We start from the raw sequence: 11,966 nt of genomic DNA on the forward strand, positions 1-11,966 counted from the left end.
AAGAAAGGAAATGGACGGAAATGACAGGAAAGTAAGAGAGATTGATGGGTCCCAGGTTCATTAAAGGAAGGAAGAAAGTGGAAGGAAATGGAAGGTCTCTCCTAACTTTCCTTCCGATTTGGGAGGATTTAAAAAGAAAGAATAAAATGTTTAACTTTCTTTCCATTTCTCTTCAACTCCGGAGCACAAAAGACAAATTTGTTTTATTTTCTTTTCTCTTCTTTTCTCTCCTTACTTTCTTTTCTCTTCTCTTCTTTTCTTTGCTTCAACTCAGGATCGGGATGTAAGTCTACAATGTCGGCCGGAAGAAAGAATGTTTTAGGGTTAAAGTTATTTAGGGCTAAAATGTAATTTGCAATAAATATATATAAATAGTAGAATTTAAAGTAACGTTTATATATATATATATATATATATATATATATATATATATATATATATATATATATATATACTATCTTATAAAAAGAAATCTCATTATTTCTATAATTAGATTAATTATAATAATATTATTTTTTTAAGACGTTCAAGTCTCTAAACCTAAAGTACAACTAATTATAAATAAAATAATACAATTCAATGAATCGGTCAAATACCAAATTCCCTTTAACTTCTGCTAATTAAATTGGTAAAGCCCAATGGAATCGGTGAACAAGATTAAAAAGAACTAAAACTTTTGAAAACCTTATAAAACATAACCTCTCATCTCTCTCAAAACATTCTTCCGACTTTTGAAGATCCAAAGCTGATGACCAGGATGGATTCCCGGACACTCACACGGATCGACCATCTCTTTTCCCTCACTCTCTGCTTTCATTTCAAAATTTGAATAATCACCTTTTCTCTCTGGAAACCCTAGCTACCATCGCCACCACCAGAAGCTCTTTTCTCCTTCTCTCTTTACTTACCGATGACCCATCGACACAACCACCACAGACACGTCCTTCACCACGACGACCACGATCATCGATTTTATTGATTTCGTCTCTTTTTAATATGTGTTTTAACTGTTTTTTTAATACTCAGGTGAAGTCGACACATTCGTCAGTTCCATCTGTTCCGGTAGCCACCCTCCAGATAAGATTTCACATAAGCTTTTACTCATCTTCTTTCTTTCACTTATCTTTATCTATTCCTGTCAACTCCACACACCACCCCGTTCTCTCTAAGAAACCCAAGAAACCCCAGATCTAAAGCCAAGCCTATAAACCACAGAATCTCGGCCCATCTAGGTTTCTCTCTTTTACCTATTTGTTCTTGCCTTCTTGGAATATGTCTAATGTTTGTTTTGAATCACTTTTATTCAGACTTCTATTTTTACTTATCGTGGCTTCATGTGCAAGGGTTTCAACAAATGGAACAGCGGCACCACCAACTACCGCCTTCGCCTCCATAGATATTCTCATCTCTCTCTCACTCTCCGCTTTGAAGAAATACACACACACCATCTGTATTTCTCTATTACATTGGGTTTTGACAATGTTATTTTTTCAACTCATTTATTTTCTGTATTTTTGTGTAAATAAAGTTAAATCTCACCTTCAGACCTGCTACGAGTCCAATATTTGGTTATGGTTCTTTTAGGCTTAGAACACCTAACATCAAACATTTTGCCTACCATGTTTATTACCAATCATATAGGTCTGTGTGTATTTTCCATATATTTGTGTGTATCATATGTGTGTATATGGTTGCCATTTCATGTCTCATTAAGGTAAAAACAAACTTTCATGGAATCAGGCTTTACAATAGTGTTTATTCATGTGCAGTTTTTATGACTATGGTTTTTCATTTTGTAGGAAAGCAAACTTATGGTTGTAAGAATCTTCATTAAGGCTTGAACTTGGTTCAGAAGTTGGAAGTTCAATTGTGACTTGATGTTTGACCAAATCAGAAATGATTCAAAGCAAATCAAAAACAAAATCATGATCCCAACCTATTAGATGGTAGTAAAGTGGTATAATGAAGGTATATTTATGTTTTTATTTCCACTATTAAGGGATAATCACAAAAAGAATTGACCCCATTATGACATGATGCATTTGCTAAAGTGAATTGCATTTCTTTGAACATTAATGATGTAATGTGGTTGATATGCTACTCCATCCATACCTGTTTGAAATAAAAAAAATTGGTACTTGAAATTTATACATGTGGTGATTGGTTCTCAAGACTTAAAATCTAAGCATGTGATTCACCAACATGTGACTGCTAAGAATCAAAAGGATCACAACTTTGATGTTTTTTATAGGCCTTGGTGAAAAATTTGTCTTTCATTTTATCGTCTGAAGCAACCAATTTTTCCTATCATGTCGGTACGCTGTAGATTATCGTCTTAAATGACAAATTTATCCTCTATTTTGTTGCTAAAGTGACTGGTTTGCCCTTTGTTTTCGCCTTTCAGGTTTAGAATCAAAAGAAAAGCATCTGGATAGTTAAGGTTTCTTTTATATTTTGTGTTTTATTTATTTATTTATTTTTTTTAATTTTTATTTAGGAAGCGTTGTGTGGGTTAATGTTGGTCTATTTTCCCTTTCTAATAGGTGTTTGCTTTTGGCTAATATCTTACAGATAATAGATTTACATTGTCATCTGAGTATGATTGTAAATGACACAAGGATAGGTTGCAGTTCACACCGATGGGAAGAAGAAAGGTAGTCAAAAGTTGTTGACAACAAGTTGTAAGAAGGTAGTTTGACATTTCTGATCCTAAAATAGTTTTACGTGTAATGACTGTTGGGTTTGTTGCTTATAGCCTATTACCTTTTCGTATCAGTCATGGAGGATTGGAGGTCACTTCTCACTAATATTTCCTTTCTTTAATATTCATGTAATACTTTAAATGTATTTTTACATAATATATGTGTGAGGTTTTCCTGTACTCAATAACACTTTTCATGTATAGGGATTGTGTCTGGGTGATCTTGAGTTATCACCAAGCTGCAAGAACATCAGTGCTGAAAGGTACAAACGACCAGCCATGTTGAGTTGGAGACCTGGATCTGAATTTATTGGTTAAAGGGTTGGATAGTAGGTCTCCTTTGGTATCGTCGGTGGTACAAAATGCATCGACAAGAATGTTGTATGCATCAAAAGATCTATGAACCTGGTTGAGATCGATTGTTCGCTGTCTTTACATGTAAGCAAGAATAACAATGTTTTTTAAATTTAATTTTACGTTCTTTCTTTATGATCTTGATTTTTTTTGTTGAAGTGAATGACAGTTGCTTAAAGTTACATTAAAACTGTGTTTGGAGGTCAAGATTTAACCAAGACGACACCATGTGAGAATGAGATGGAGAAGAAAGATGCAACAGGGTACTATGTTTTATGCAAGACCATATGTTGAGTTTGTCACACCTCTTCTCCTTCTCTCAGTCTCTTTCAAACCAGATGAAGGTAAATCTCCACCTGAAGCTGCCATTTCTTGAAAGTTGTCTATAAATCCGAAAAATGGTGGTGTTTTCAAGTGATCTGAAGTAAAAGAAATAAGAAATACTTTAATTTGCCTATGTTTAAGTTAATTTGGCTAATATATACAATATTTAATTTTGAATAACGAGTTAAAGTGTTATTTTGCAGTTGTTAGAGATATTGTTTTAAGGAAAGGCCTTCAAGTAAAGACACTGTTTTACATCTTAACACAACATGTCAAGTCTTTCGGTTTCCTCTTGAACCCATTGATTTGTAATGTTATGTTGAAGTTGAGTCTCATTTTGACATTTTGTTTGTAGGGATTGTTTTTAGCATGTTGTTTGACTGGATTTGGGGTGATTTTAAGGGAAAAGTTGGAAGGAAGAAGAAGCACAATGGTGAAGATAAACAAATGGACTGTACGTCTAATTAGAGGGATCATTTTTTGATGTAGGTTTTTTAATATAACTTACGGTTTCTGATGAATCAGGTTATACAATGGCCATAATGCTCAATTTTATCCGCTTTTTCTTGTTTTTCCATGGAAATAGAGTTGCGGATTTTGTAGAATCTCATTTTTCTGTTACTTTTTGTAGGCTGTGATGGTTACATATTCAACATTATCAATTTTGTTGGGAACTATCTATTTTGAAGATGTTCTTGGTTTGAACGATTTCACAATTTTAAATATTTTTATTTGATTTGTAGGCATATGTTTTATTTTTATCATCTGGTTCATGGTGTTTTCAAATGGTGGTTGGAACATTTGGGTTTGATTTGCGTGCAATCATTAATGTAAATATGAAGTTTTATAATCCAAAGACTTCAAATATTTTGATGCAATCATTAGTGTAAATACCATTTGTCTGCAATCATTCGTGTAAATACCATGTGTTCATTATATTTTTAATCGAAACTACTTTGCTTGTATTTGGGCTATGATGTTTATTATGTTTTAGAAATAGTACTTTTGAGAACAAAAATAAAAATAAGATGGATGTGAAATTATGGGATTTGAAATCGTAAAAATCATAAGAGTCTTAATATTTTTATACAAATTTAGCATTAGAAGATGATTATTTGCGTGTGTAAAAATAAAAAAGTAATGACATTTTAAGTATGACCAAAATTTCTTAGTTATAACAAATTTGTCAATAATTTTTAAATTTTAAATTTTGTTTGGCTATAACTAGGCATTTCACAATATAATGTGTTATAAAAATAACTACTTTTAGATATATTTAGGTCCTTGAATTAATCCTTTTTGAAAATCAAGGGTTTATATTGAAACTACTATATAAATTGAAAGCCAAAGATGATTAATTGTTAAAAGTCATTAGGGAGGAATAGACTTTAATTGTCCAAAATCATAATTGAGTTTCACACACAAATTGAGTAGGAATAAAGGAAAATGGATCAAATGGCTCCTCCTCCTTTTCGTATTTTGAAGTTGAACATGGATGATTCTTCAAGGAATGGCATGACAGCATGTGGTGACATTATTAGGGACTATAAGGGCTCCACTTTGGTTGCTTTTTCTACCTTTTATGTCCCAGGTGCCAACATTTGCAGAAGCCAAAGCTCCCCTTTTTGGTCTGATGCTTTGTTATAGATTAGGCTACTCCAAAGTAGCAGTGGAGAGTGAGGAAAAAAAATTATTTTTGATAGCATCTGTGGAGGTGTAGTCCCTTGGACAGTCCCTTATATGATCAGATCTTTAAAAACTTTCTTACTTACTTCCATGTCCATCTCTCATATCTACAGGGAAGGGAATCAAAGTGAAAACACTTTAGCTACCCATGCCCACTTCCATCAGGAACATTTTGAATTTCTTTCTTTTCTAATGGCTCTCTTCCTACCGCCTCTCTTGCCTTAAGAGATCAGTCCATCACGTGTCTTTCTTCCAGTTCCTTGACTCCCAAACCTTGGGTCATTGATTCTACCCCCGCTTAGGTTAGCTGTGTTTCCTTAAATATCGGGTTGCCAAGGGTTGTTTCCAGAGGAAATGAGATTATAACCCATGATTTAGCAGTTGGTTGAGCAGTCGTGGCGTACAAACACAAACAACAAGCAAAGTCGTGGCTCGCTCTCATTGGGAGGCTGTTCAACCAGATTGGCGAAGTTGAGTATTGACACAAACAATAAGAGGACGAGCTTCCCTTCTACTACCGAAAAGAGGAGTTTACCACCGCCAATCAACAAATCATCGTCATTCGTCGTTAATACATCTACGTACCTATCTATAAACTTTTCGTCGAAAAGATCTATCCGATACAAAACAATCCACCAAAAGGTTAAGGTTGAAACGAACTATCTGATACGAAAAAGGAAACAAATAGCCAGATGAAAACTATCTACCGAAAGGAAATATCTCGCGCCGCTGCATCACGCGGGTACCCTACTAGTATATATATATATATATATATATATATATATATATATATATATATATATATATATATATAGAGAGAGAGAGAGAGAGAGAGAGAGAGGAGGGTTCAATTGAGAAAAAAAAAGGTTGAGAATGGGGGAATCATTCTCAACCACTCATTTATTTTTGGCGCAAAAGCCTCCGTCGTACCAGCGGAAATGGGAAAGGAATAGACATGTGTTTTCCAACAAAACATGTTTCCTTAAACTATGTTAAGCATTACCTTAATATATACAAAAACATAGTTTTTTCGTTTTTTTTAATTTTTAAGAAGCTATTTTTATCGAAAAATGATTTTAAATATACCAAAATTCATGATTTTTTATTATCTACAAATAGACATCCATATTGATATAGTTTTAAGATAAAATAAAAAATTTATTTTTTTTATATTTTCAGCTATCGTTATTCATAAGTGAATAAAAATGAATCAGGCTTTTACTACAGTATATTCGTTATTCACTTATGAATAAAAACTATGATTAATTTTTTTACAATTTAAGTATCATTCATATATGAATATAGCATATAATAAACATAGTATATTTATATTTAAATATTAGACGATGCATTCACTTGTGAATATTACATAGTTTATTCACTTGTGAATATTAGATGATATATTCACTTATGAATATTAGATAATATTTTCATATCTGAATATTACGTAGTATTACATGGTATATCATATGTGAATATTATATAGTATATTCACTTGTGAATATTAGATGATATATTCACTTATGAATATTACACAGTATATTCACATATGAATATTACAAGGTATTTTCACAAATATATATAATTTTTATATGTTATTCACATATGAATAACATACAGACTTGCATATTTGTTTTTTTGTTTTAATATCATATATTGATTCAGGTGAGAAAACATATTCATATATGAATATAACGTGGTAATTTAGTTTATACATTTCATCAAACAGTTGGAGTGCATATAATTTAACTTTTTTTAAAAATGTTAAAAACATGATACTTTGACTATTTAAATCTTACAAAATAGTAGATTGATAGAGAATTATATGAAATTTTTCAAAAAAAAACGATTTGATCTTTTTCTAACCTCAATTTTGAAGTTTTATTTGATAATCGATGTTGAATGAATGATATGAAGTGGATTTTTTGTTGATTATCGATGATGTTGATCTAATGACGTTGGGAGTATAATTAATCGTAGATGTTGAAGATCTGATCGTATTCAAGCAGAATTGAATGTTGGATTAAAAGAACCAAAAATGAATTTTTGTTGTTAACTGTTGAATCGTGTTGATAAACATGTTATTGACGAAGATCGATGATTGATTAGCACTGGATGGTGTTGATGATGGTTTAATTGAAGAAATCTGGATGATTGTTGAAGGTTGGAGGAGAAATTTGGATGATGAACGATCAATTACAGTTGCGTATTTGAGATTGAAGGTTATTATCATATTTATAAGTTTGTCACCGTGTCTTTTTATGCTTAGATTAAATGAGTGACTGAGAATGATTCCCCCATTCTCAACCTTTTTTATTTTCTCAATTGAACTATATATATATATATATATATATATATATATATATATATATATATATATATAAAAGTAAATTTTTCTAGTTTTGAATTTTTACATCATATATAAAAAAGTAAAATTTTCGTAGATCTTTTTTTGCAGATTAAAACTACAACGTAAAACAATTTTTTTTGTTTAGCTGTTAGAAAAAGAAAAAAGAAAAAAAACTTTTTTGTTGTCGAAATGGCCTTTAAAAATTTAACCACAAAAAATAAATAAATAAATAAAAATAGAAAACTAATTTATTTCATTTTGGCAGATAGCATCTACAAGATTCTTTTTTCTTTGAAATAACATCGTTTTGTGATTTCGCTAATTGGCATTTCGCAGATCATCTGCCAAAATGATGGATATTTTGATGATTATGCCACTATTTTTTACAAAATATTAAATATTTCCCTTTTTCTCAAAATTTTGTGGTTTTGATTTTTGATAAAATACCTTAAGTAGACTGTATATGAAATTAAATAACAATAGAATTTATATCAACAGTGATATTATTATAAACATAAAAGAATGCAACCATCTGAGATTTATAAAGAATATGAACACCAAATCGCAGCAACATATCTTCTAACAAACACAAACACAATCAACACCTAAAACAACTCCTCCGAGGTTTACAATCATACAAGCACCATGTACAACTTCTGTTTTAAAATAACCAAAGCAGAGAGCTACCTACAGGGTTGAGAAAAACCACATACATTTTCCACAACCCCGGAATCGGAATCCCGAAATCGGAATCGGAATCAAAGAAGCTGCCATTCATCTTGCGCAGAGCCCTCGGCATCATCAACTCCATCAAAGGAATCAACCTCCTCACCCCTGCTTGTGCCACCTGGCTTTGCCAGGTGGCGCGTCTGAGTCACTGTGAATAGCGGTGCCCCATTCGATTCCGCTGCTAATTCCGATGCCCGCGAACAAAAATCTTCAAAATCATCTGCACACACAAAAAAAAATTCAAAAATTGAATTCAGGAATCGTTGATTCCATTCCTTCTCTACCTTTGTCTCGGCAATAAAATCCAATAGCCAGTGATGGATCGATGGATTCAAGTGGAATTTGGCGTACAACACTGGAATCAACAATTTTATTTATAGTCACATGCCACATTATGAAAAAGGATAAAAAGTTATAATAAATTAATATTTAATATCATATAATAAAAATACATACTTGCAATGATACGAAGAAGTATCAGCCTCCAAATTATCCTTGCTTATATTAACAGCCTAAAGGTATATAAGAGAAAAATACAAAATTCAAGAAATTATGTTTGAGATTATTAAAATAATATAAAATTAACCTGTTGAACTTCATGGGGATCAAGATAAAAAGCTTTATCATCCTGAACACCAATGATATAAGTTGAAGCACCAGGTCTCCCACCCAATATCCCAAGGCTTTGTGGAAATGTAAATGTAGCTGCTAACAATGGTAGATATCTGGTTTACATAATTACATAACAAGTCAAATACAATAATAATAAAAAAATATAAAATTATTGAAATTTAAGGAAACATTACATATTTACATACCTAGGATTTACTTTATCAAGACCAAGAACCAAAGGAACAAGCAAAAGCAAAGGTGAAAATTCAACTTGGTTTCTTGAAAACTGAGAACATTGGTTTAAAGCATCTTCAATGCAAAGAACAGGGGCCCCACCACGTTCCCCATCTTCATCACCAGAAACAACATAAATAGCCATTGGAAAGGAGTTATCTTGAAGGTTATTTTCGTCAATTTTTTTACGTGCGAGTGTTTCCCATGTGCGACTCATTGCGTATGGGCCCACCCATGATCCTGGAGCAAGGGCATAACCCTCTCCAGATTGAAGAAGATTGTGAATGGAGAAAGGTGAGTCCTCTGAATCACCAAAATTGTGTAGTATTGAAATGTAATCTTCTTCATATGGCTGCATTTGCATTATTAGCAAAAAGAGTAAGGGTAGAAATGGTATTCCACTGGTTTTACTTTTTATAAATGATTAGATATATATATACATATATACATATATTTATATGTATCACACCTGCTGTGAAGGTTTTCTCCAAGATCTTCCTAGTTGATGTACTATCAAAGCCTAACAAAGAAATATACAAAAATCAAGTATCAAATTTGCTCAAAATTGAGTGGAAATGAAAATAAATAAAAACCTGAGCAACAAGCATTTGACTGCTTCGAAGCATACAACCCCAATTTACATCACTTGTGTACTTTGAATCACCAATAGCAACAAAACCTAGATGAAAGAAAAGCTATTATATTTTATATATGTAATCATGTAGAAAGTTTAATAACCATAAAGTGAAAAAAGAAACCTTTTCGGTATGTCATCAAGATTCTTGAAGAAAAATCTTGAGAAAAAGCAGCATATCCAGTGGTATGAACAGGTTCTTGAGAAGGGTCTTGTAGACAAATTTTGTAGCAAACTCCAAGAAGCCAAATATCACTTATTGAGTTAGAAACATTGGTTTTGTAACCCAAAACACGTTCTTGAATTCGCCTCATTGAGCCACCATTCATGACTCTCTTCACAGCTGCAGTCCAACCATGGCTTCTAGTGTTGTTGGTGGTGGTGGAGTCCTTCTTTTGGGTGTCAAAAACTGAAAAGGCAGATCCCAAGAATCCTGACCACAATGATGATGATTTTGGGGATTTGTGAGTGCTTGATCCTGCTTCAGAATAGTTGGAAGAAGAAGAAGAATCACAAATTCTATGATCTGGAGAATCAGTTGAACTTGTATAAGAATTTTTTGAAGAATCAGTCCTCTCATGTATATTCTTCATTACCTAACCATGAGCTGCACCACAATGATCAAACCAGCTCCTAGGAGCAAGAATATCTTGAATTTTATGAGTGATTTGCAAGTGTATTGATGAAATAGGTTTATGGAATTGAAAAATGAAGAATAAATGGAAACATGTGGAAGTAAATAAGTATTAAATTTACCATAAAAAACTTTGAATTCAGTTCACATTTCGATAAAAAAGTTTGTAAATTTATAAAACAGGCATCATTTCGATAAAAAAGTTTCTAAATTTCTTATACTTATAAGTCTCTAAAACCTAGCATTCCTTCAAAGGACGATATATTAATGCAGGAATCATTAATAACATCTGAATCATTAATAACAATAACAGCCAAAAGGCACAAAATAGACAAACTGTATTCTATGAGAAGAGATGAGCATTTATAATGCACAAAAATAGTGCAAGGAAGGACCGATCAAGTATGAATCAACATAATTACACCCAATTCTAGCTATCGTTCATTAACTTTCTACAAGAAAAACAGAATTAACTAGCAAACACATAGGCAAATAATCAGAAGCAAAAGCACGGAAACGATTATACAAGTTGAACAGAATCGAATTTCATCAATAAAACTATAGAAAAACACCAGAAAAATCAAGAACTTACTGTTTGTACCGAGCTTCAAATTATAACAATCAGAAAGCAACCTATGAAACTAGCTCGTAACAAATCGGACCAATCAATTAGCGCTACAATGAATTCTCTATAATAATTCGAGAGAAAACTTAATTGCGAGAGAAGAGAGAGGTTTCTCCGAAAATTTGGAACCCTAATTATACGTATCTCACCATTGTTGTATCTACAATCAATCAAACAATTGAAGAAAGGTTTAAACGCTTACGCTAAATTTGACAACAATGGCCACCTGCACGTGAAACGCGTGAAAGCGACGTGCTTGAGTTTTAACGCCTACGCTACTTGGTACGTGTACACAACAATGTTAGGAATTTTTATACAAATAATTTTTTTCCATAGATTCTTCAAAATCTCGATTTCAGACGAATTTCAGGTTTCGATTTCTATTTCGAGTTCAATAACTAGATTCTGTTAAAATCAATTTCAAAAACTTGATTCTGTGAAAATCGATTTCAAAATTGGAGGAACAAAACTCACCGACAGGGAATGGCCGGAGGAAGGCGGCGATCGGTGGTTGCTGTCGCCGATGGTGAGGGTCGGCTCTGAATCTGTGCGTCGATTGGAAGGGAGATGATTGCAGAGGCGTGACTGAAGGAGGAGCGTAGCAGAGGGCAACAGATGGCGAGCGATGTCTTTTCAGATATGTCGATTTCAGAGGAGCCGCCGACCATCAATTGAAGGATTAGAGGGCCGGTGGTGGTGGAAGGAGAAGCAGGTGTGATTCGCTCAGATGAAGTGGTGGAGTCGATTGAAGGAGAAGGAGAAGCGTAAGGACCTAATGGTCAAGCGTGTGTGTTTTACATTCAGATTCCTCCCAAGTCTTATTCGGTTAAGATGTTTATTTCAGATTCAAGTAAGAAGTAAACAAACGCTAGTGACTTCTTATTAAGAGTCAATAAAAAAACAAACATATAGGACCTTAGTTTTGTTGGATATTCGCTGTCATTTAGGGCGAAGGTTTGAACCGAATACTCGAACTGGAACCGGCCAAATAAGTTATACGGTTCGGTTCGCAGGTATGTATTTTAGGCTTATTTGGTCCTCGGGTATTTCGGTTCGGGTTACCCGAATAACTGTTTAACCGGT

General features: G+C 33.0%; 1 protein-coding gene across 10 annotated transcripts; it reads right to left on the reverse strand.

Moving 5' to 3' along the window:
• Window positions 1-7,900: 7,900 nt before the first annotated feature.
• Window positions 7,901-11,729, reverse strand: LOC145129564 (cysteine protease ATG4-like). Of its 10 annotated transcripts, none has more exons than XM_079064317.1 (9): window positions 11,358-11,727; window positions 9,749-10,220; window positions 9,584-9,669; window positions 9,460-9,510; window positions 8,963-9,342; window positions 8,731-8,869; window positions 8,601-8,656; window positions 8,429-8,499; window positions 7,901-8,364 (listed from the first exon to the last, which is right to left on the reverse strand). In XM_079064317.1, the coding sequence occupies exons 2-9, from the start codon at window positions 10,215-10,217 to the stop codon at window positions 8,174-8,176; spliced, it is 1,443 nt and encodes a 480-aa protein (XP_078920443.1). In that variant the 5' UTR covers window positions 10,218-10,220; window positions 11,358-11,727; the 3' UTR covers window positions 7,901-8,173. The 10 variants fall into 10 exon arrangements, with proteins under 10 accessions (XP_078920443.1, XP_078920439.1, XP_078920440.1 ...); XM_079064313.1 differs by having other exon boundaries at window positions 9,749-10,231; XM_079064314.1 differs by having other exon boundaries at window positions 9,749-10,257.
• Between the last annotated feature and the right edge of the window lie 237 nt (window positions 11,730-11,966).

Source organism: Lactuca virosa, chromosome 8 (genome assembly GCF_052849685.1).
Source record: "Lactuca virosa cultivar CGN04683 chromosome 8, Lactuca_virosa_CGN04683_v6, whole genome shotgun sequence".
In the NCBI taxonomy this organism is placed as follows: Eukaryota; Viridiplantae; Streptophyta; class Magnoliopsida; order Asterales; family Asteraceae; genus Lactuca; species Lactuca virosa.

Bases quoted from the DNA above. Each gene is read 5' to 3' on its own strand.
- LOC145129564 (XM_079064317.1), bottom strand. From the start codon at position 10,217: ATGAAGAATATACATGAGAGGACTGATTCTTCAAAAAATTCTTATACA. The intron at 8,870-8,962 runs GTATGTAAATAT...TATGTAAACCAG, and splicing joins CTTGATAAAGTAAATCCTAG to ATATCTACCATTGTTAGCAG. The intron at 8,657-8,730 runs GTTAATTTTATA...ATATACCTTTAG, and splicing joins ATCCCCATGAAGTTCAACAG to GCTGTTAATATAAGCAAGGA.